This window comes from Aulonocara stuartgranti (assembly GCF_965226115.1).
Source record: "Aulonocara stuartgranti genome assembly, chromosome: 15".
Taxonomy (NCBI): domain Eukaryota; kingdom Metazoa; phylum Chordata; class Actinopteri; order Cichliformes; family Cichlidae; genus Aulonocara; species Aulonocara stuartgranti.
Window position 1 is genome coordinate 19,339,193 of NC_138951.1, and position 26,238 is coordinate 19,365,430.

At 41.3% G+C, this 26,238-nt stretch overlaps 2 protein-coding genes across 4 annotated transcripts in view; one reads left to right on the forward strand and one right to left on the reverse strand.

The window, feature by feature from the left end:
• Positions 1-26,238, forward strand: part of LOC309688873 (exostosin-1) — a 368,281-nt gene that overhangs the window by 330,081 nt on the left and 11,962 nt on the right. For both annotated transcript variants that reach the window (XM_082504934.1, XM_082504935.1), the window contains 3 exons: positions 785-903; positions 1,870-1,965; positions 18,477-18,566. In XM_082504934.1, coding sequence (XP_082361060.1) covers positions 785-903; positions 1,870-1,965; positions 18,477-18,566 — 305 coding nt within the window. The remainder of the gene's footprint in view (positions 1-784; positions 904-1,869; positions 1,966-18,476; positions 18,567-26,238) is intronic.
• Positions 1-26,238, reverse strand: part of gnpat (glyceronephosphate O-acyltransferase) — a 302,570-nt gene that overhangs the window by 201,305 nt on the left and 75,027 nt on the right. The gene's annotated exons all lie outside the window — the stretch shown is intronic.

Here is a 26,238-nt window from a genome sequence, read left to right on the forward strand (position 1 = left end):
AATTTGTTGCTGTTTGTGTGATATTTCTGATCATTTCTTGCCCCATGAAAGCCTTGTGGAACGATTTAATACTAGTCAGATAATGTTTGCAGTGATTATGAATGCAGCAAAGTTTACAGTGCAAAAACAGTGTATGTTTTCTATATTCTCAGCCATCTTAATAACATTAATGTGAATTAAATCCTGTAATATTTGACAATAATAGATCAATCTATTTTGAAACAGAAGATGTATTAAGAAGCTCGTGCTTTATTATATCAATACATTTTTCTGACACAGGTTTGCCACAGGGAGAATAAGGTTCTCAAAATTACAACTCTTCCCATCCCACTCTTTTCTGAATACCATTTGTCAAAGAAGCTTCAATTCATTCTGCTTTGCTGCTTCTCTTTTTGTTCTGTTTGGTTCATTTGTTTGTTTTGGTAAAATGCAAGAGAGTATCTAACAAGTGTTGTAGAAACAGAAATACCCATTATAGAAACAAATCAGCATCATTTGCAATTGAGTAAAAGAGACTCAAAGCAAACTGTTCACTCTTGGATTAGACATGTTTACTCATGGTCAGCCATCTGAACCAGGGGGTATATATGCTGTCATAAAGATGGATGACGGGTGCAGCGTGGAGCACTCTGTGTCCAGTTAACCGTGATGGAGCTTTATGGAGAGCTACATCTGCACAAATCTGTGTTTGGGGTTTTTTTGTGTTGTTGTTGTTGTTGTTTTAAGAGCCTAAATGCAGTTTACACATGACAGCTGTTTGTGAAGTATGGGTATGTTTGTGCAGGTAAGAGCCCATCGCAGCAGTTCACCACTGTGATCCATATGGTAACTCCTCTGCAGTCCCAGATATCCCCTGTGGTGAAGCTCATCATCGCTGTAGCCAAGTCCAAGTTCTGTGCACAGGTGGGATATGTGTCTGAACTTTGCTGTGATTTCTGCTGCGGTTCAGGAAAAAGATGAAAGAATGGTTTCACATATATGCAGTGAAATGCAAACAGTGTCAGGAGGTGTTAATTCTCAGTGATCTAAAATGTTTGACTTGACAGTTGATGTTTATGTTATCAATGTGTTTCTTCTATAACCTTGTCTCTCCATATCTCCTCCCTCCTTATTTCCCTTTTCTTTTGTCTCATTCCTACGTTTCCATTCCTTCATTATGTTTTCCTCATATAACAGTAAGAAAATCAAAAAAATTTTTTTTTTTAAAAAAAGGTCTAAAAAATGAGAAAGTAGATAAGTGATTATTGTAGGTTTTATATTCCAGTTTCTGCTCCTTTTTCAAATAACATACCAAATATAATGTTTGTTTTTTGATAATTTGCTTTAAATCTTCACACAAGTCTTCTTGACCGCCGTAATTTATCTAGAAAGCTTTTAAACAAGCTTTATTATTCTACACATGTTATAAAAAGTACTAGAAAAAGGCACTAGAGTAATACCTGAGGACTAAAGGTCTGTTGCATAAGCAGTCTCTTATATAATGTGGATTTTTTTTAATGAAATATGTTGAATTAAGCTTTACTATAAATATTCATGTACATGTAAATATACTGAAAGTGCAATAGCTTTTGAAACAAACTCGGTGATGACTAACACAGTTCACGCACTCACAGGCTAATGGAAAAAGAACATTTTTTGTATTCTGGCACTAAAGATTATATATGTACTCACTCTGATAATAAGGTATTCTTTAGCAAGGGTTCTCTGTAAAGCAGAAGCCCCTGGCTGGTCTTTGCTTCTTGAAAAATAGGACGGACATTTCATTATGAGGAATATCAGCTCATTCAAAACCTTCTGTGGAGAAGCCTATTCACAACAATGTTTGGGCTTGTATAATATTAATGGACACCATGTTCTTTCCCCACACAGATTGTGGTTTTATGGAACTGCGACAAGCCTTTACCTCCTAGAAACAAGTGGCCCTCCACCAGTGTGCCTCTCACTGTCATTGAAGGACAGACCAAGGTAATGGCTGTTGACTTTTTTACATCCATTATGTATTAAAATAGATTTAAATTTAAAAACTTTAAAAACTGACCTGCTTAGGGGCACGCCAGATATGAAAGCGACTGAAACACTCAGCTGATGTTCTGGGAGCTGTGTTAGAGGAAGATGGAAAACAATAACACACAAAAAAAATAAATAACAATAACATAAATGAGAATATCATAAAGCTATAGGATTAGATGCTGTAAACTTACACTGTGTTATATAGTTTGCACATTTTATACCAGTTTTATGAAGTTTAAGGAAAATATATTCACCTGGTGGTTGCTGAGTGATGGCTGGAGATTGCTGGCGGTCACTAGGTGAAATTCATTGCAAAGAAGTTAATGGGGCCGAACTCGAAACCTCCTTGCAATGACTGTGGTCATAAGCAGATTACATGGAAGATGCTGACACTGTCTGCAAGCACTCGCTACCTCCTCACCCAGCGATAGTGAGAGGTAAAAAAAAAAGCAATCCCAGACCGTTTCTCTTCGAAGTAACGCAGCCAAAGCAGTTACAAGATGGCTTTTAATTTAGCACCCACTTTTTTTTACCCAGCAACAGCCAGTATCATCCAACAGCCACCAGCCAGTCGAGGAACACATTTTCATATTGACTGGAGATTGCTGGAGGGTGTTCAATAGGTTCTAGGCCTGTGAAGCATAACTGTCAGTAATCTTTTATGATTAATAAACAGGAGTGCACATAAGTGGTCCGCAGGTGCGCATGCGCTGTCAAAATAAAAGACGCGCACCAGATAAGAAGTTTCAACGCGCGTTTGCGTACATATAAAAGGCACTGTCAAAGGAGCTTGCAAAGAAAAGCGCCTGCACTTCTTTAAGTTGCTTGAAGACGTTTCACCTCTCATCCGAGAAGCTTCTTCAGTTCTAAGGTCAAATGGTGGGGAGTCCCAGATTTAAACCTAGTGGGAGTGTCCCCCCAAAGAGGGACAAAAGGACCCCCTGATGATCCTCTAATCACATGAGCCACATGAGTGAAACTGGGTGTGGGTCCCAATCAGCCAGGGTTTCAGGTGAGCTCATTGTAATACCTGGCCCCACCTTATCATGTGATTTCCTGAGGTCAGATGGCCCAGGATGTGAGTGGGCGTTAAGGCGTCTGGGGAGGGAACTCAAAACTGGATTATAGATGGCAGAGAGTTGGTGTCGTAAACCCCCGCCTCTGTTCAAAGATGGTTGCTCACAGTGGACATAAATGGCTTCTTTCACTCCTCTTTCAAACCATCTGTCCTCTCTGTCCAAAATGTGAACATTGGCATCCTCGAAAGAGTGTCCTTTATCCTTAAGATGCAGATGGACTGCTGAGTCTTGTCCCGTGGAGGTGGCTCTTCTATGTTGTGCCATGCATGTAGAGGTCTGGGCATTCCTCGCTACACTGTACCGCATGCCCAGAACGCCTTGTCCTTAGAACTGAAGAAGCTTCTCGGATGAGAGGTGAAACGTCTTTAAGCAACTTAAAGAAGTCCAGACGCTTTTCTTTGCAAGCTCCTTTGACTGCAATGACCTGGATGACTGAGAACCTTCACAGACATATAAAAGGCACTGCTTTTGTCCGCTAGAGTGGGATTTTCACGGCATATTCTGCACCAGATCTCTGTGCGTTCATCATTTGTTTGAAGCCAGCTCACCTCCTGCAACCACTTTTCTGAGAATATGCGCTTCTTTTGCGGTTTGGACTCCTTCTGACATTTCTTTGGAGGTGGAGGAACACCAAAATAATTGCTTAAAGGAGCTTCTTCGACATCTTTAAGATGATGAAGATTCTTGGAAAAGATATCATTCACTTTTAAATGAATGAAAAACTTTATCACCACAAATCATAAGATAATTCTACCCCTGTATGGTTAACGATGGAATGTTCTGCTGGAATCATTGGAGAACTTTAGAAGCATTACTTAAACGTTGCTGTAGACCAAATACACTCTCATTGCAACAATAGTCTCTGATTTTAAAAATGAGTCTTTAATATGTGTTTAGTGTTTTGCAGCGAGGAATTTTGCTCTGTTTAGAGTCTCGGTCCATGATTAATGATTCAGTAAATGCAGCAAAATACCTCTGGGGATGCCAGATGTTCTCAGTCTTATATATTGTTATTATATTAACAGCAAAATAAATACAAGAGTGGGTCAGGATTATGGCTCAGTGAAGCTGAAATACACCAACCATCTACCCTACAGCGAGTATGAAATGACTACATATCACCATTATTAGTGACCATAAGACTGCTGCTCCTAACACTAAAGCAAGCAGTCTTTCTCACACTACATATACTACTACTAATAATAATGCATTACAGACTTTTGAATTGGTTTAGTCAGATGGGTTTTAAAGACCCTGATTTACATCACAGATGTTTTCAGTTACTGTTGCTGATTTACACTCTACAGGAATGTGTGGATGTCTCTTTGGTCCTGATTATGTCCTGCTAGTTTCTTCACATCTGGTAGTGTTAAAAACTCACTCATTTCCTTGTTGAACAACAGGAAAGCGATAAGATATATCGCTTGGTATAAAATTATTGCATTTCTTCCTGTTCTGGAAGAAAAACAACCTCACACACACTGTTCGTTTTTATCGATTTTGCTTTGGCACTCACAGCACTTGTTTAAAATTAAGAAAAGGTTATAGTTTTGATTGGAAATAAATAAGCATGTGGTTGCATTGTGTTTTAAAGCACACCACATGTTTTCAGAGTGGGTTTGTTTTGTTTGTTTGTTTTATTTTGTTTGTGCTTCTTCAGTTCTGGAATAACTGAGGGATATTCACACATAATAAACCCCAGCGGACCACCCAAGAGCTGAAGAATGTGAAGACGTCTCATGGATCTTCAAAACCTAGAAAAACTCGAGTCGCTTTCTTTTCAAGCTTTCAAGCTTTTTGTTCTGAACTGTAATCAGAGACTGGGACTCTTAATCTAAAAATATCAAACCCAAAATGATGTAATTGTAGATTGTAGTTTTTAGGCTGGGTTGACATAGTGTTAAATCAAATCCTGCCACATTTATTGGGTCCATATTAATTACAAGTCCCTTGTTTAAAGCCTCATAGCCCTGTAAAACATGTAAAAAATGAGTATTGCCACTGTGACATTGTAATGTTGGTTTGTGAATCTGCATTTTGAAGCCTCAACATTGGCATATGGGTGAAAACACAGAAACAACTACCGGCTAATTAGTACTAAATAACAGACTGACAAAATATTACATTTTCAAACACAAAAAATGAAACACAAACTTGTTAAACAGACTGTAGCAAACAGCAACCCATATCATTTTTCAGGCAATGTCATTAAAATGCTCCAAAAAGTGCCAACAGCACAAACACAGTGTCTGCTCAGCTCCAGTTCACTGACTCCTTTCAGCAGACGGCTACAGCTGCCTGTGTTGGGTCCAAACTCCGCTTCAGGTCCCAAAGTCAAACAAACTCTGTGGCATCACTGAGAGTTTCAAACTGTCTAAAGTCTTTCATCTTTAATAAAACGATCAGCATTGCTGCTTTACCAGGTGTAACAATTAACTTTAACATCCAGGCAGCCACGAAAAAAGAATTTATTAAATTTAATGGAGTTTGAAGTTAGCAGGGAGTTAGCTCACTAGTTCATCATAATATACCATGTTCTGACTGAGAGATTTCTGAAATTTTTAAATGTACAGCTCTGCTATCACTTCCAACATAAACGAAGACAGAAAACTAAACAGCAGTGACTTTTGTAGGGTTACTGAAGTTTGGCTAGCTGGTATATAATGATTTGCTACGTGATCACTAGCGACACAGCTATGTTAGAATAACATAAACACAGTGAAGCTTGAGGGTGAACGTTAACCTTTTTCCACTTGATAAAAGTTAACGTGAGGGTTCCCAACGGTTAGGGACAAATGCAATTTCATGGCAGGATGCTGTAAACGGACAAAACTTCAGTCAGGAGAACAACTGAGATAATCCATCCACAGTATGAGGTTAGTCATTAATATACTGCTGCATGGGCTGGGCTGTAGTTACACGTAAGGTTTTAAAAACTGAGCTTCAAAATGAACAGTGGTAATAAAAACCGAAAGAGGCCGACAGTGATCACTGACTGTTTTTAGGGGCTTGTTCAGATCTAACAGAACAAGATACAAAGCATTAAAACGTTAAAAACACAACACCTTTAATAAACACAGAGCAGTTTGGACCTGGAAGCAGGGTTCCTACGTCATCAGTTAAAGACGGGGTAGGTGATGTCAGTCTAAGTCTGTCTTTTATATGTAGCCTGCTTTAATCACTTGATTAGAAGGATAAAATATGTAAAGAAAGAGTGAAAAAGGTCTCCCTTCTCTCATTAACACCACTGTAATGTCCTTGGAATGAAAAAAAAAAGAGAAACATGAATGAACCTCATTATATCTGTTTTCCACACCAAGTTCTAGGTTTAATTAAAAGCAGATATTGAGTATATTTTCATTTAATCCTACCTGAAGTCCTATGATCATGCAGCAGAGGGAGGGAATGATGTATAATGCTCTTTTCCTTTGTCAACTAAATTCTAATCCAGTGCTATTTCAAGTTTAAATAGACTCTTAATGATAAATTTGAAGCAGTGTGAGCTTTGATTGTTAGATATTAGAGCAAAGCCAAGAGTGTGACTTTGTTTCATTTGTTCTCATTTGCAATATTACTGGGTTGTACTCTGCCTCTATCTACATATACATGCTGTAAAAACTCATAGTTGTTACGGTATATTTAATAAACAGAAGAAAAATGTCACATTTTTTAAATACTTTAACCAACTGAGCTTCTTAAAATGCACTAAGTCAGATACTCACTTACTAAATGAAGCCTCCATACATGCCAGCATGTTTCTCTCTCTATGTCAATCTCTTAGTCGTCTAATTGCTTCTGTTTGTTTTCATGTAAACGTCTCCCTCTTGAAATGAAAGAACAATGTCTCCGCTGGTGACAGTAAAACGCATCTCAGCGACCATGTGTATGTGTGGTCCTATAATTAGACATGTGGTATATTGTCATGCAGCCCAGACAGATGCTCTTCACAGTATTTCCTTCCAAGTGCACGCTGTGTTTGCTCCCTCTGTAGCAACAATACACACACACACACACACATAGAGAGAGAGAAAGTTTGTCATTTGCCTCAGCAGAGCACAGCAGCAGAGTAATTTGCTGTTGGTTATGAGTGTATCTACTCTGTAATGCTGAGTGGATGCACTCCATCTACAAGCTTTTACTTCCCCTCTCTCCTTCAGTCTCTCTCTCTCTATCCTCAACCTCTGTCCTGCGCTTACCTTCAGTGTTATTTTTTCTCAAGTACGTTCAGAGTCACCTTTCAGTAAGTATTCAAACGACTCTTTAATTTACTTGATTATTTCTGAGAAGTTCTCATACTTAAATGAGCTCATTTTAATTAAATTTAAGTAGACCCTCATAGATTTGGGACTGGTCAACAACCAATTGGGAAACTATGGTTACTATGGAAAAAATATGTATTTCTTGACCAGTTGGCAAGTTTTTGCTGGAAGTTACTGGCTGTAGTTGGGTAAGATTGGTTGCAAAGAAAGTGCTGCACCAAAAATTCACATGAACACAACCTTGCTTGTTCGGGTCAAATCTGACCGATTTACAAATTAAAATATGGTGTTTTACATCTGATTGCCTCAAGGCCTCATGACATCCTCCACACTATGCACTTGAATATATAAAAAAGTGATGAGCACCTCTTTCACTGAATTTTGAGTGTTTTAATAAACTTTGTTTGACCAGAAACTCTGTGGTGTTTCCAGTCAAAGGTGACTGCCATAGGAAATGAATGGGAATAATAACAGTATTTATAACAGTATGTTTGCACTGAAGCACCGCAGCAATTTCCTAATGTTGTAAACCCGCTCAACATTTGGCAATAAAACCCTTTCTGATTCTGATTCTGATTCTGAATCCACCTCCACCCCGTTTGGCCCACTGAATGAGCAAATAAATGAAAGACCCACTGAACGACCCACTTAACTGAATTTGGTGATGAAAAATGTTTGTTATGTTAATTTAAGAGCTGTTAAAACTAAAAACGTGTTACTGGTAACACTAAAGTAAGGGGGTGGGGTGAACAAAACCACATTGTGGAAAGCAAAGAATAATTGAAACTCTTATATCTGCAAATGGTGAAGCAACATTAAACCATATGGACTAAGAATGGGATGTTACTTAAGTTCATAAGAATGTGAAGGCAGACGATTAAATACTTTTGGCAGTACAGTGTGCATCCAAATTTGCTTCCATGACAGCAGTTTGTAGGAAATGTTATTGCTATATGTTAACATGGCGTCCAAAGGTCAGAGACCACTATTGACAGTCATGCTTTCATTTTGGGTTTGATTATAATTCAGTTGATTTTCACTGCATGAATTCCACAATTATGTGCTGTACGGTAGGCCATGTTGACTTGTGACAACATGTGACATCAGAAATTCTCTGCTCTCTTAGTGTCCAAGTGTCGCTCATAAATGATCAATGGGATTAAGGTCAGATGACTTAGGAAAAGTAGTTCTTTAAGTAGTTTCTGCAAATTATTGTCTTTGTTTTGTTTACTCACCAACTAGTTAAGCACTGCAATATGCTTAAAGAGAAAATTACTGGTTGATCAGAAACAAGTGGCTCCTCGTCATTAGACCTCCTTGATAAGCATTTATGACAGACAAATCAATATGATCAAAGAAGTGGTCAATATACTCCCCTCTGCTGCTGGTTATATGTTGACTACAGCTTTATCGATGTACTCTTAATATCACCTCTCCTGCCTTCAAGCAATGAATTTTATGTTTATAAGTTCATCTTGAAAATCGGTCCTCATTTCTTAGTTGTGCATTTAAATTACAGCGAAGGAGCATAAAATAGAAGTGTTCAAAGTGATCAAAAACTGCACAAAAAGTATTTATTGTGAGGCATGGACACATGCTCTCATCCTCTGGTGCAGTCTGGGACTAGAATATTGGGTCCTTTGAGTCCTGTTGTGAGGTGACGCCACCATGGATTGGGCTTCATCTACAGCTTCTGCTCAAGCGGGTTTGGTACCTGGAGGTTATGAAGGCCAGGTAAATGCCCTGTGCTCTTTGTCCCTGAGCCATTACTGAGGATTTTTTTCCCAGTGTGGGTGGTGTTCCAGGATTTATCAGACCAGCGTGTGCAAAAATAATGACAATATAAATATAGCTATATTTATTTTGGAATATCACTTGATATCAGAGAGTTGGTGAATACACATGTGACAGCAGGCATGTTCCTATAATGAAGGTGTAATGTAGCATAGTTTTATAAATCTTCTACTACATCAAATCTCCAGAAAACAAGACATCTGTCTTATCATAGAGCCAAAAGAACAAGTGCTGTCATTGTACAGAGGTCATGATACTTTTGGTCTCTATCAGTTCAACAAAAACTCCCAACTTCATTTTCTACTGTTGTTGTGGGTTTATTATGAGGAGTTTCCAAAGGTTTATGATAGTGGTAAGAGGGAACTGAATTAGTACCTACTCGGGTCGACTCAACGTGACTCAACTCGTTTTCCATAAGAATCGTAAAGTTGAGAGTCATCAAATTACAACAACGGTATGCTGAGAAGTAGGAAACTGTGAGCCTTTTTTGATTGTCATAGCAGGGTAAACACAGGCATAATTGTTTAAATTAATTATGGGCACATTCTATTAAGTGTGTCACATCTTGGCCCATGTAAATGGAACAGGGCCATAATTGATGTTATTAATTTTGCCCTGCAATGCCATGTCAAAATGGCTTCTGTTAAGGCCTGTTGTTGGGGCCTTTTTTTCTTTGGCTTTATCACTACAGGCAGAGGTAATTAATTACAGAAGTAATTACATTTCTCTTTCATTTAAATGATAGTTTAGTGGCTTTTTAACCCCATTTATGTCAGTGTCAGCGCAAACACATGACTAACACATGGCTGTTTTTTCCCCTTTTTTACTGCACAATACTCAGCTGACTTTGACTTTGACTTTATTATATTGTCAGGGCTCGTGTGCGGAGGCGAGGAAGGGATGACCCACATGCAGGACTCGTGGTGCAGAACGAGGTTTATTGAATATGTAGACAACAGATGATAGGATGGATGGCTGGCTGGCTGGACTTAGCGGACTGGTAGACTGACTGACTGGACGGAACACACGACAGAAACAACATCATCAATGACCCGACACTGAATGGGTAGAACAGAGGGCTTAAATACACAGACTGGTGATAATGATGATAATGAGGGACCGGTGAGTACACAGCTGAACATAATGAACTAATGATAATGGGAAGAGGATTGAACATAATACACACAGACCAAGGCTAACACAATAAAACAGGAAGTGGAACAGGCAGTAGATAAACAGTGAGTGTGAACTGAAAACACTGGGTCACCGACCCAGGAACCCTGACAGGACCCCCCCCTTCAAAGGCCGGCACCCGACGGCCAAACGAAAAAGAACCAGAACAGGGCGGGCGGAGGGGGCCCAGGACGGAGGGACGGAGGCCACACAGAGACAGTTCGGGTGGGCGGCCACGTGGCCCGAGGCGAGACTGTTCCTGCGGACCGACCGTGCGGAAGGCAACGGCGGTGACGTGGACACAGTTCGGGAGGCCGGCAGTGCGGAAGGCAACGGCGGCCAGTCAGGCGAAGGTGAAGGCGGTCCGGAGGCCGGCCGTGCGGAAGGCAACGGCGGTGACGTGGACACAGTTCGGGAGGCCGGCAGTGCGGAAGGCAACGGCGGCCACCCAGGCGAAGGCGGTCCGGAGGCCGGCCGTGCGGAAGGCAACGGCGGCCACTCAGGCGAAGGCGGTCCGGAGGCCGGCCGTGCGGAAGGCAACGGCGGCCACTCAGGCGAAGGCGGTCCAGGGGCCGGCCGTGCGGAAGGCAACGGCGGCCACTCAGGCGAAGGCGGTCCGGGGGCCGGCCGCGCGGAAGGCAGCGGCGGCGGCGGAGGAGACGGAGCAGTTCAGGGGGCCGGCCGCGCGGAAGGCAGCGGCGGCTCTCCAGTTTTAGGCGTGCTGGCCATGGCCCGGTGGGCACAGGACCAGACGAGGCAGGATCAGGCGAAGCACAGGCCGGAGCTGCAGCAGGCGAAATAAAAGCCAAAGTCGAGGCTGGGCCAGACGAGGACGAAGGCTCCGAGGCCGGGCCAGACGAGGACGAAGGCTCCGAGGCAGGGCCAGACGAGGCAGAGGCAGGGTCTGAGGCCGGGCCAGGCGAGGCAGAGGCAGGGTCTGAGGCCGGACCAGGCGAGGCAGAAGCAGAGCTAGGTGACAGCGAGGCATGAGGCTGGTGCGGTTCTCCTGAACCCCCAGCTGACGAGGAAGGTTGCCGGACGGGCTCCTCGGGCCCTCCAGCCGACGAGGCATGAGGCTGGTGCGGTTCTCCTGAACCCCCAGCTGACGAGGAAGGTTGCCGGACGGGTTCCTCGGGCCCTCCAGCCGACGAGGCATGAGGCTGGTGCGGTTCTCCTGAACCCCCAGCTGACGAGGAAGGTTGCCGGACGGGCTCCTCGGGCCCTCCAGCTGACGAGGCATGAGGCTGGTGCGGTTCTCCTGAACCCCCAGCTGACGAGGAAGGTTGCCGGACGGGCTCCTCGGGCCCTCCAGCTGACGAGGCATGAGGCTGGTGCGGTTCTCCTGAACCCCCAGCTGACGAGGAAGGTTGCCGGACGGGCTCCTCGGGCCCTCCAGCGAAAACGGTCTCAGAACCAGTGGGCACTGGAGCCCCTGGCACACACAGGACAGGGCCAGCGGGTGCGGAAACCCCTGGCTGAGGAGCGGCCGGGCCAGCGGGTGCGGAAACCCCTGGCTGAGGAGCGGCCGGGCCAGCGGGTGCGGAAACCCCTGGCTGGGCAGCAGGGTAGCTCACAGCAGGCTCTGGGTACTGAACAGGTTGGTGGACGGGCGACTGGACTACTGGTGACTGGACAGGAGGCGACTGGGCTACTGGTGACTGGACAGGAGGCGACTGAGCTACGGGTGACTGGACAGGAGGCGACTGAGCTACGGGTGACTGGACAGGAGGAGACTGAGCTACGGGTGACTGGACAGGAGACTGAGCTACGGGTGACTGGACAGGAGCGGACTGGAGAGCAGGTGAGTGAACTGACGGGGCTGGAAGCTGAACAGCAGGTGAGGCTGACGACGGAGCTGAGGTTGGTGTGGCTAATGGCTGGGCTACAGACTGAGCTAATGAGGGAGATAAAGCTACAGCCTGAGCTAGTAAGGCCGGTGCCTGAGCAGGGGACACTTCAGCCAGCCTAACCAGGGATAAAGCTAGTGCGTGAAAGGCTGGGTCAGGAGGTGGATGAAGTGGTGGACTGATTAGCTCTTCCGTGCCTCCAGAGCGTGAGGGCACTGGCTGGAGAGCCTCAGCTGAGTCTCTAGGGGGGTCAGGCTGGATCCTGGCCGTCCTCAGCCTAGGTGCTGGGACAGGCACGGGAGGTGGCTGGACACCAGTCACCCCCACTCGAGAAACCGAAGCGGGTGTGGCGGTAGACTGGGTCGCAGCTGCCCTCCTCCTGGGAGCTGGCACTGGTGTGGGGGTAGACTGACTGACGGGAGTGGAGATAATGACTGGGTGTGTGATGTTAGCAGGTTTATTGGGGATTGTTCTGGTTTTCCTGCCACCACTATTTACAGTCTTTGGGAGAGCAGAGCAGAACAAATCTTCCCAGTCCACAGAATCTTCCAGGAGGGAAACATCCCACGAATCAGAGATGGGGTTATTGTGCGTTTTGAGTGAATAATCAGATGGTGAGTGCGAAAAACAGTCACTGGAGCTCACCATCGGGAGTGGCTGAAAGTGGTCCGTTTTATGGCGGCGTGTGCGCCGATTTCTCCGGGAGGAGGAAGCGGGCGGGGTACACGTCCGAGCCTCTGGCACGGGAGCCTCTGTTGAGCCGAGGTGGAAGACGGAGCCGCTGTGCCGTGACGAGGTTGAAGGTCCGGTGAATGAGGCAGGTGATGTGTGAGCGTGGAGCGGAGTGGCGAGAGAGGGAGCGGCCGAAGCGCGGCGTGAAACGTCCACTCTCCGCGGCAGATGCTCCGGTGCAGGTGAGGCAGCAGGTGGGGGAACGCGGCGTCTCCGAAGCCCGCCCAGAGCCAAGCGAGTGCCCTCGAAGACGTGCTTTCGCTCCGCGAAGAGCCGCTGTCTCTCCTTGAGTTTTTCAGCCCACAAGGAGAGCGCTACCTCCTGCCGCTCGTAGAGGTCCGAGTCCGCTGGGTCAAAAGCGTGTCTTCTTGGCACGGGTCGGGTCATTCTGTCAGGGCTCGTGTGCGGAGGCGAGGAAGGGATGACCCACATGCAGGACTCGTGGTGCAGAACGAGGTTTATTGAATATGTAGACAACAGATGATAGGATGGATGGCTGGCTGGCTGGCTGGACTTAGCGGACTGGTAGACTGACTGACTGGACGGAACACACGACAGAAACAACATCATCAATGACCCGACACTGAATGGGTAGAACAGAGGGCTTAAATACACAGACTGGTGATAATGATGATAATGAGGGACCGGTGAGTACACAGCTGAACATAATGAACTAATGATAATGGGAAGAGGATTGAACATAATACACACAGACCAAGGCTAACACAATAAAACAGGAAGTGGAACAGGCAGTAGATAAACAGTGAGTGTGAACTGAAAACACTGGGTCACCGACCCAGGAACCCTGACATATATATGGTAAATGGCCTGTATTTATATAGCGCTTTACTAGTCCCTAAGGACCCCAAAGCGCTTTACACATCCAGTCATTCACCCATTCACACACTATTGACCTTGACTATTGACAACCTTGAAAAGCTTTGTACTTTTGAGTCCTATTGTTTAAATTATTGTAATGACATTGTAAAAAAAACAGTCATTGTTAGCATATTATTGCAGTTCGAAATTGCAAATAACCAGAAATATTGTTTGGATATGGGGATGAGGGATTTATTAAAGTCTTCATTACCAATAGTATAACTCTTCTTAAACTACAAATATAACTATTGTTTTTCAAGTAAACTATTCATCATGAGAGAAAATGGCTGTTGATAGGTTATGATCATCTTTCAGATACCCACATGGTCTTTGACCTTTAACTTTAACTTAGAAATATCAATGGCATAGAATCAGAAAAGACATCTCCAAAGACTATCCTTTAAGTAACAGAAGTCATGGCAAACATAAAGAGAGGAAATGAGTGGAACGAGAGCAACAAAGATAAAGTTCAGACCACTGAACTGCCCGAGATTTAAGTGGGATCTAATCTCTGTCTAGAGGCAGAAAAGCATTGACACTAGCCACAGGGAAGCATGGTTGTGTGATGGAAGGGTGGTAAATTTTAGCCAGTAAGAGGTTTTGAGGGCTAGTGCCAATACCGATGTCTACTGCTGAAGGGTACTGTTTTGTGTTTTAAGCAAGTTTAAGTTGAGCTTAAGTTGGACAATTTTCAGCCCAAAGAAACTTTTATAAAGTCTTTATATAGATGCATAGAGGGCACTATACACAAAACTATGGTAAAATACAGTGAATGCTAAGATGTAAAAAGTAGATTTACTGTGTTAATCTTTCTAAATCATGTTTTAGGCCCCAGTCATTCTATGGCAATCACCAGTTACTAGTGAAAAATTGTAGCTGGCTAATGGTTGCTGTAGCTTTTTAGTGGGACTAGCTGAAATTGGCTACAAAGAGACATATGATGCTGCAACACAAATGTCGTTGAGATTGCGCAGGTCGCTAGCAGGCTGTATTGGTCACCAGTACTTTGTTTGGAAGACACCAGCTTGGCTTCAAACTCTCACAAACTACTATCCAAGCTGTAGTAAAACTGTGAAAAGTGTAAAAGTGAAAGTAGAAGCTTTCCTTTTTGAAATGTGGTGGTTGCAACAATAAGGCACAACCTTTACTTTGAAGGTGAACATTCTCCATTTCTGCTTTGTGTCACACTTATTTAAGTTGTAACAATCACATAGGTGGTGGTGGAGCCCTTTACGAATTATTTCACCCAGCAAGCAACCTCCAGCAACCAGTTACCAGCCCATTTTTCTAGTGACCAACATAGACAGGCGGTCATAACTAGTTTCCAGGCTTGTCTGACTGTGTTAGGGTACCTGGGTCATTGACCCAGTGTTTTCAGTTTTGTACTTTTATTTGTGTTCTCATCTTGGTTTATGACTGTGAGGGTTTTGGTTTCTGTTTTGCATTTCTATTTCTCCAGTTGTTCTTAGTTTGTGATTTTGTAGTTCTTATGGTTTCCATACTCCCTCTGTTCTGTGTCCAGTGTGTGTCTCTGTGTATGCCCTGGTCCTACATCTCTGTGTTCCCTATGGTGCAGTGTCTGCTTGTGAGTCTGTGTCTGGAAGTTCAGTCCGTGTTTCCTGTTTTACTTTGAAGGTCCGTGTCTTATGTTAATGTGTCTGGTTTTGGTTCCCTTGTCTCATTAGGCCTGATTTGTCCCAGGTGTGTTTCCCTCCGGTCTCCCATTCCCTGATTGCTCCCTCTGTGTATTTAAGCCCTGTGTTTTCCTTTGTCTGTGTTGTGGTCTCCAGTATTCCATGCTGTGTGTTCTGCCTATCAGCCTGTTTTTGCTTGGTTTATATTTCCAGTTTAGTTAGCTTTCTGTTCTTTTTGCCATCCAGGAAATAAAGCTGAGTTTTGAGTTCACGTTTGCCTGCTGGAGTCTACACTTTGGGGCCACCATTCCTGCCTGCCTGCACACAGTACATGACTGACTGAGGCTTCAAGAGATTACAGTCATGCTGCTTAGTGCTAAAATGCTATCACCCATATGCTAACATTGATATGGCATGTACATTCGACATGTTCACCATATCAGTTTAGTCTGTTAGCAAACTGGTAATTTGCACAAATGCAGAAGTACTAAAATTCGCTTTTTTTGTGTACTGTATTTGGCCATAAACTAAAGTAGTGGACAAATTAAATTCCATGTAGAGATGGAAACATGTAACAGTGAATGGATAGATTGCAATGAAATTGTGGCAAGTTAATCAGTCCCATAGTCCTTGACTTATTACAGTTTAGATCTAAAACTGAAAAGAGTGAAAAACTTAAAAAAGAAAAATCAAGTATAGTTGGACCACAATTCTGACCAATTACACAGGACAAAGGAGCAAAAGTTTTGATAAAATGATTTCAACTGCAGCCCTTATTAATGAAAGCAGATTGTATTTCCTAAGTTTCCATAAAACATGCAGATGTGATATTTTCTCTGACTTTTAATCCATATTGACTTCAGGAGGAGACAAATTTCTTACTGAATCTGCAACCATAATTGTATGAATTTGCTTTGGCATATGTTAATGTTGATTTCCAGGACGATTCATAATATGTGCGTGTGTGTGTGTGTGTGTGTGTGTGTGTGTGTGTGTGTGTAAGAAATATATTTCTAATTTAGTGAAAGAAGAAAGAAGAAAAATGATGATAAAATAAGCAATAAATTTTGAAAATGATGTCCTTCAGATGCTGGAAATGTAGTGAAGAAAAAATGTAAAGACTGTATGCAAGATTAGACTGTCATGCCTATTTATATGCACATTGACTATGCAAATGTGTGCATGCAACTTTGATTTAATACATTCCCACCACTAAGTCTGGAAAATGCAGCAGATTGTCAGGCATGCTTTTGTGGTTAATTTAGCAACTTGTTTCACTGCCATGTGGCTTTTCCTGAGGAAATTGAGAAGCTGTTGGCTAATGCGAACACTGTCCTGACTGAATAAGGTACATGTCTCCTGATTATAGGGCAACCATCCAAAGAAAAACACATTTTCTGCCAGGAGTTCTTTCTTTAAGCAGTGATTTAATGCAGAATTTGATGTGGCATTCTCAAATACTTGAAAGAATGTCGGGGATTTGTGTTGAAATTCATTTGATGTTACGCTTAATTTCCTAATAAATTTCATCTCAGCATCCGTCAGATCATTAGGCTGAAATGGAAGTAGACATTAAGCTTGTGGAGATTTGTGGTCTTACTTGACAAAATAAGCCTCTTAATGTTACCCCTGGGGGTGTAAATTTAATTTACTTTTCTTTTTTAGGTCATGAATCCATGTAAAACATCACCACTGTGGCATGACACTTCATTTCAGTGACATAAAATCTTGAAATAATTGAAAGGAAGCTGTAAGGGTTGCAAATTTTACACAACCACATTTTAGATAATTCCAGTCGAAAAGATAATCTTTCTGGGTGAGTTAAAGATGAAGCAAAAATATATTTTCTCGCTATATGTTGCTACAGAGCTAATATTATGGATTTAACTATTTTTGTTGAGAATATTGTATACACTCAAGCAGCCACTTTGTGCCTTCTTCATGGCATATATTCAACTAAGTGCTGGAAACATTCCTTATAGTGATTTTGGACCATTTTGAGATCATAACCGTTGCTACAGATTTATTTGCAGCTAAAACATAATCTTAATCCTCCATTGGATGACATCCCAAGTGGCAGTAAGGTGCCCAAAGTGTGGCAAGAAAATATATCCCTCACAATTACACCTTCACCATCAAACCTGTGATCTTCTGCTTTTCGTAGCCCATCTGCTTCAAGTTTAGGGGTGCCATGTGATCAGAGATGCTCTTCTGCATAAATTGGTTGTAATGACCTTGTAGTGACCTCTGAGATCAACAAGGCAGTTTCACCCAGAGAACTGCCACTCAGTTGATATTTTTGTTTTTCAGACCCTTCTCTGTAAACCCTAGAGATGTTTGTGTGCTAAATCACCGTAGGGACATTTTCAGCACTGCCTGAAGTATTAAGATCAGCCTGTCTGGCACCAGCAACCATGCCACGTATGAGTAATTCATCATTCTGTTGCTCATTTTGATTTTTTGGACCATGCTTACATGCATAAATGAGTTGTGACTGTTAAAGAAGTGCAACTAATGAAGTGGCCGGTGAATGTATAAATTACATGCTTTGTCTGGGGTTCATCATACTGACTTGTTCGTTCTTTGCTACCCACTCACATTTAAGATAACTGATTTTGAAAGATCCTGAGTGCTGAGCCCGGGAGCAGGTTGTTTGAAACCTCAACTGAACCTATTTTTCACCAATTACTTATGCCCTTGTTACTTTTCCTCACAAACAGTTAAATAATTCACACGTTAATTATGAGTCAATAACATCAGCAGCAGCGATCTTTGGGCTAATGGATCAGGGCCTGTTGCATGCTTTCTGTTAGGCACTGAATTGATCAGAACTCAAACAAAACCTATTAAGTGAGCACAGTGAATGATAAAACACACAGTTGGGGGTTGGGGTGGTGAAACTATTTTTCCTTTATTTTTTATAGATTTCTTTATATTGCTATACCAACTCTATACCTTTAAAATACATAATGTGTATTATAGGTTTCTTTGATCCCTAAAAAAGCTCAGACTCCTTAAAGTTTGTCAGTTAACAGTAGTGCAAACTACTTCCTCTCTCTCTGCCTGTAGACGATGAGCAGTCGTTTTTTCCCCCATGACGCCATCATCACCGACGCAGTCCTCAGTCTGGATGAAGACTCTGTTCTCTCAACCAATGAGGTGAGTTAACGATAGTTGATCAACCAACTGAGACTACACTGAAGTTTTACATACAGGTGAACTGAGACACTGGTGCTTTATCAACAAAATGAGGTGAGACAGCAATGCTCCCAAGGCACATTGTTACCAAACACTGATATCAGCCTCAGATCCCAAGTTAGTAAAGAAGCCACTTCAATATAGCTGTGCAAAAACACATGGAAGAACTATTCCTTTTTCTTACTCTCAGCCTAAACAATGACTTTCAAAGATATTTAGTGAAAACTGGTCTTTGATTTGAGACGGAGGTAATTAAAGCAGTTACAATGTCTGCTTTTACAAAATTATTTCACTGAACTGACTTAAGCTAGCATTCACTCATTTAGCATTTTAAAAATGTGAAAACATTAAAAACTAAAAAATCTAAACCTTAATCTTTGGCTAATAAGAAAAATGTCACAGTTTCAATGATTAGCTGACAATCATGGTGAAGAATATAGAGCTGTCAGATTTATTGTATATCTTCTATTATTCACTTTTCAAGTTACACTATGTGGACAAAATTATTTAGCTATTTCTTTACCTTGGAATTCAGGTGTTTATACTTTCCATTACCACAGGTATATAAATTCAAGCTCTTGCAGTCTGCTTTTTGCAAACATTAGTGAAGGTGTGGTACTGCAATAGAATGCAATCTTTGCAAGAAGTCAGGTTATGTTATTCTACAATCAGCTGTAAGTTGTATTATTGAAAAGTTGAAGTGTTTAGGAACCACAGCATCTCAGAGCATGTAAAGTTAAAGAGCGGGGTTGCGAGTGCTGAGGTGCATAGTGCATAAAAGTCACCAGAGCTTTGCTGACTCAATAACTGCAGAGTTTCAAATCTCCTCTGGCTTTAACTCCAGCCCAAAAATGGTGTAGCTTGGCAAGACTTTCCATGGCCGTACAGCTCCTGTAGGTGAAATGTGTAGGTGTCCCAGTACATTTGTCAATATAGTTTACAAAAACAAAGTACAGTTGACCTGACAGCTGCACTTGCTGCAGCTTGAGAAGACATCTGCAAATTTTAAAAGCAAGATAATTCAGAAAAAAGCTTTATTATTTGACACCACGGGGAAATGTAGATCCTGTTTGTTTCAGCGTGTTTCTACTTTTGGTTTACAGCTCACTTCAAGTTGCAGTTCATTTAGCTCTCAGGGCCACTGTAGAAAATAGTTTGACAATGAGGATTAATCAGTGGCTTTGGTAAAAGTAATGCAAACTCAAGTAACCTTGCCTGGGGCTCCTAATATGCAGACTTTCCCAAATTTAATAAACCGCCTTTGTGAAACATTTTAAAAGCTGCTGAGCAAGTTGGCAAAAGCAGAGATTTACACAAATTGTGTTCATCCCTACAATTTACTCAACTTTGATAGAAATGAATACTTGAATACTATAATTGTGTATAAAAATGTTTTTTTACAGCTTGATGTGATCTGCATGGTTTTATGGCAGTCAGTGGTAAAAGGTGACGATTTCTTAACACATTATTGGTCCTCTTTGAAATGAAACAGTCTGTTCTCGAAGAGTCATGAATACTATTCATTATAAATGAAACGCCTCACTCTACAAAACAGCACCATGGCCACTGAACTTAAGGTGGAAAATGTGTTTTGCCTTTAAAGGATGATTAAAAACTAAGCGAGACGAGTAGGAAGTCTAACATGGCAGCAGAATCGGATAGCAAAGAGTTCTGATTACAGACGCCACAAACTGAGATCCTGCCTTTACTAAATTACTGTGGAACTCGTTCAATTTGTATTCTTGTAATTGAAATTAACCCAGTGAAAAGGTGAGAGAAAGGAATAATGTGATAAGGAATAATGTGAGCAGTGTTAAAATGTGAAAGAAAATACAGGCTAGAAAGGGGAAAAAGTTCTTTGATTAAAGTCTCACTTGTTACTTAAAAACAAGGATGAGGAACACTTTTGTACTGTTTTAGAACAAATTAGAAACCAGAGAATTGTTTGAAGCTCTGTCAAGGGAGGAAATAATGTTGATAATCCACCTTTTTAAAATATTGTAGCAGAGTTAGTGAGCCAAGTGGGGCTTAGCAAAACCACTGAAATATGAACATTGCAGAGGCACACAGTTCTCGAGACTTGAAGGGCATTCAAAGCTCTTTTGATGTTGGTTCTCACGACCATGACTGATAGCACTGCATTGTGGGCTTTACTTTCAAAAACGTTTAGATTTTGTGGCTTAAGAAACAAACAAACAAAAAAAAAAAAACATTCCTCTGATATTGGTTTAATTACTTTAAAATAAAAACAGGAAGGAAAAAAAGATTTGCATAGTACTACAAATCAGAAAATACTGTCAACATATTTTATTGTCATTTTTTTAGGGCTAGAACCGTCTAGATACTTGTGACACTTGGAGGCAAAATTCACTTTAAACCATTCAAAAATAAAAACATTATGCACAGTTGTGGTAGATTTGTTCCATGCTAACTTTACCTGGTAAAGTTTACCCCGAATTTGATTTCTGTGTAGTTTTCTGAATTGTTGAAGGCTGTAGCCATTTATATTTATTTTTTATATTATATATATTTTTGGAGGCTGACTAACAGCCTTAATTGCAGTACTGCAGCCTTCTAGTGGTAGACTTTAAAACTAAAAAAATAATAATAATTTAATGGCTATTTAAATATTTGTATTAACTTCATCCGTAGTATAAATCTAGAGGTGATACATGAACAATCCCCTGTACAGTATAAGGAATGTGTAATAGAGAGTGGAAATGTGTGTAGAAAGCTTTTTTAAGAAAACAGCCTTCATAGTACATTTTCTATTAAAGAATTCTATACATTTCAATTGAAAAACATTATTTACAAGTAAAAGCTGTTGAAAGTTTTCTGAAATCATATGAACTATAATGTTATCAAACATACAGTCATTTGCATGAATGTCCAGATAGACAAATACAGACAAGTATGACCCAAGTCACAAAGTTTCCTTACCTTCACGGCAGCAATACGGTCACCAGCAGCTCATCTGTGATGCTAAATTAGTGCTCCTGCTTTAAGAGCCATTACAAGTAGCTGCCTTGTTTCTTTCTCTGCAGATCTTCAGCGAATGAAAGATGCAATCCATAATAGATTGTGAGGCCCAATGAGCCCTAGAGATCGAATATATCTTTAAACTCTAAGATGTTTTATTGATCGGAGCAAGTCAATGTTCACCTTTTCTACGCAAACGGGATCGCAATTACACTTTATAGCACCACAATTTCAGGCACAGCAATATGAGCAAGTTTCTACAACTAAACTTTTATGAGCACACGGCTTGTTTTATGAAACGAGAGGAGGGAGAAAATGTCAGGGAGAGAACTAGTGAATAAGAGAGGAAGTGAAGTGAATCTTTGCTGTGCTTACTAACCCATAGCTCTAATTGCCCTTTTAACATGGTGAGAGGCTTTATTGAAAGGAGATGGAATATGTCAATTCACTAAAAATGTGCAAGAGAGAACATTACACTTTTAATAGGACTTTTCATATTACAATACCTCGGCAGAAGAATGGCTGTGCCAATTTCATAATTACATTGTTTCAGCTCATTAAATGTATGATTATTCCATGAAGAGAGATTAGAGAAGGGGATACGACCTGACAAAGCTTTTGTCTCTCATTGGGCAGCCAAGCATGCTGCTGAATTATGCCCTTTGGAAGACATTTTCTATATGATAGATATGGAAATTGTGTTACAACAGCAGTGGCAGAATCTTGATCCTCATTTCATTTAAAGGTTGTCTCCGGGTTTGAACATGTTTCAGAGCACTTATTATTTTCATTAGTATTCAAGGTTTTCAGTACACACTTAAACAAATCATGAATTCATAGAAAAGATAATGATTGACCTCTATGGCTTTCTTTTGCTCATTGACGCTATCTCATTTCATTTAGGGTATTTTCTCCCATTAAGTTCATATTTCTTACCTATTGATTGATTGGATGAGTTGAAAGTGTCACTTTGAGGCCCCCGGCTTCAGCATGCTCGATATTGGACTGACAGTGTGGGAAATCCTGCCAATCAAAATCTGAATTCTTCCACCTTCAAGTGATTTTTGAATGTCTTTCATGGTCTGCATCACTGCTTAGTTGTGTCAAAGGTCTATATGAACACAGCAAACCAGCTGAACATGGGTTATGCCAAGATACAATGGCGTGTCCAGCGGGGTGGCCACCCCCCAAACCAGACTGGCCACCCCAGGTGCCACCCCAAAGGCAAAACAATAAAATTCAATCAAATATCAAATGTCCGATTATGTTTTCACGGTGACGCTCAGATATCCGAGTGTAAGTGAATGCAGCATCGCTTCTGCGCTATGCGCATCACGTTAGCAAAGGTAGGAGAGCCAAGCGCGAAAGATGGCACTGCAGGAAACAATTTTTCGGTGAAAGAAAATGAGGACAGAATAAATGTCCCGGTAAGTAATATCAAGTTTGTTGAGTTTAGTAAACTTCGGTGTAATTAGAATCCCAAGGAAAAAAATAACACTTAAAGAATTATTGCAGCTGTGGAATATTTCAGACAGTATGCTACTGAGGGCAGCTAACATAAGAGTTATGCGTTATAAGATATAATCTAAGTCATAACATTGCTGTATGGAGCTGCAGATTTGGTTGCAGGTTAACATAGCTGGACTGGCCATCGGGCATACCGGGCATATCCCCAGTGACTTATTTTTTTATTTTTTTTGTAATGGCATGAACAATGAGAGGTGGTGGATTGGCCAGATGCAGGTCGATGTGTAGAAATAACTCCGTTGTTTGGTGGTGGCTATGACGGGGCTTCCACAGAGGCAACAGGTGGATGAGGGAAGGGGAGGCAGGAGGAGAGACCCGAAGCAGCCGCCAGTCCGAGTGTCAGGTGAACTGAACTTCAGGTAAGAAGTTATGACCTGCAGTCTATCTGGGTCAGATATAAACCAAGTTTAGGTGGAGTTTATTTTCATGTTGCTGACTTTTTACTGTCAGTTGCAATAACTCATACTGCGTTCTAGCCAGTTTGACGGAGTTTTTATACAGCTGTTCGGTTGCTATGATGTTACTGATAGTGAACTTTATTTTATTCATAAGGTTAGTAGAGTTGCCAACGGCTCCTTAAAAAAATGGAATGGTCCCTCATTCAGAGAAAATATTACACGTTTGGTATTGAGCTGAGAAGAGACGCAGTTTGTCCCGGACTTTAGCTAGAATGGAAAAAAGACACAAAGCTGGATTTATTCTGTCTTTATGCTGCACAGCTGCCTCTTCTTCTCTCATTCTCTCCCCCTCCCTCTCCTGTTGCTACTTCAATCATGAAACTGATCAATGATCAGCTGATCGGCTTTTCTCTCTTGTTTATCGCCCACTTTGCGCCAGAAAGAGGAAACCAGCAGATGTTGCGCTAAACAACAGCAGCACGTTTAAGCTTGATCGGCTGTTGTTAGAATGTATTTAATATTAATTTCTAGTATCAGCTGATGTTTGCTGGAGCCACAGCTGTAAAGCTGCTGGTCATGATGTCTGTTTAGATATGTGGTGAGAGGGAAACATGAAGATGAAACCAGGAGATGTCCTTACTGAACCATCAGAGCTGAACAGGTGATGGAGAAACAGGTTTACCTTTTAGGTGACATGGATGAGTTGAAGTTATCAACTGTTTCTGAGAGACAAATAACACCAGGATCCTTTTTTATGTAGCTGACAGCTGGTAACTGTGCAGGGGCGGGTCTAGCAAAGTTTTGCCAGGGGGCCAGGTAGGGCATTAACAGGGAAAGGTGGGCACAAAGAAATACTTTTCTTTCTTATTCTCATTTAAAATACCTAGTTTTTATTAAATAATTATCTAAATCTTACAACCAAAGTTTTTATCTGACGTAAAATGTATAGAAATCATACATATACCAACAAGACTGTACATCACTGTCACAACAGCATTTGTTTTCATTCAAAGGCTTTATGGCTTTAATACCTGGTGGGTCGGTCTGTAGTAAAAATGCCCAATTTTTTTGTCCCAGTCCAGCCCTGCAGGTTAATACTGGCAGTGTCACCATGCCAGCTGACTGTATTTTATCATCAGCCAGTGTTGTTCTTTATCAATATTACCAAAGTTTACCATAAGGCAGCATAGAAAGTATTTACTTGCTTTCAGGTTTTATTCAAATGTTAGTCTTTTCAGTTGTTTCCCCACTTTTTTCCTGTTTCAAAATCAAACACCAGTTTGTGAGAAGATTATCTTCTTTTTTTAACAGGCAGATAAAGTTTTGCATTGGCTAATTTGTCAATTGTTTGTTACAAATGTTCGTATTTTAATTTTCAAAGATGTTTTTGCCCAAAACATATGTGCACTATATGTCAGTAAAAATACTATGCAAATATTGATGTCCTTGAATGCTGAGTAAGCACTGACAAAGCACTGATTGTATCTCTTGTACTTTATCAATGCAGTATCTAAAAACTTTGCACCGTAGTGGTTAAAATCTCATTCTAATAAGAGTTAAAAGTGCATTTGGTTATTAGGTTTATAGGATTATTGAATTATGGTTAAGGGTTGGTAGAATTTTTTTTTTAAACATTATCTGCCAATTAAATCTGCCACCCTTCTCCAAATCTGTGCCCCTACCTGGCCCCCCCAACAAAAATTTTCTAGACACGCCACTGCCAAGATAATGAGTGTTATTTACTTCACCTGTGAGTGGTTTAAATCTTGTGTCTAAAACACTTTATAAAAGATGCATGTGGTGTTCAAGAAAAATGAAGCCAATTTAGAGGCATCTAAAACCTGGTGTGTCTCTAATCCAGAACAGCAAGCAAGGAAACCCAATATTAGTTTAAATTTGAATTCTTCATCACTTCAAATCCCTGCATTTTCACTGACACTCTGTGGTCTCTGGTCTCACTGTTAGTTTCCTTCTGTGTGCATGGTTCTCTAAAGTACATAAAAGGGTCCTTTAAATGAAGTGCTTTGTAGTAAGTTTTTGAAACAGTTTTGATAAAATAAGACAACATATTCTTGGATCATATTAATTCAAAAAACATTTTTTTAACCCCTCTATCGATCCCTATGTCCTCCTTTGGCTTTTCTCATGCATCTTCCAAATTACTTCAAAGCCTCAGTCACACAGGCCTAGAGACCAGTCTGCAGCCCCCTGCCAACTTCTGGTCACTAGGGAAAAACGTGTAGTCCCCTACTGGTTGATGAAGTTGGAGGTTCATGAGTGAAACTGGTCACAAAGAGGCAATCTGCTCACGACCAAAGGCATCACAATGTGGTTTTTGGTGCAATACTGAAATACAGTATATTTCACATAGGGACAACAAGCAACATCCAGCCACTCAACGCTTGCAACTGGTTTGGGGTGAACCGTGGCCAAATTGTCACCAGTTGGTCTCTAGGCTTCTGTGACTGGGGCCCTAACATTTACTATTTGGACATTTGCTGAAAAAAAATCTGGAGCACAAATTCAGTCTACCCTAACTTCCCTTTGAACCAAGGAAGCCTGGTGTGCTCCGCATACACATGTAAATTATAAACCTTTACCTTGAAGAGAATATGTCTTGATATTGGAGCTGCATATTTAATAATTTAACTTTAATTTAATTTAACTGTTTGGAGATTCAGCTGATGTTTGTATGTAGAAGCTATAATAGACTGTAGTGCTGGCATGCA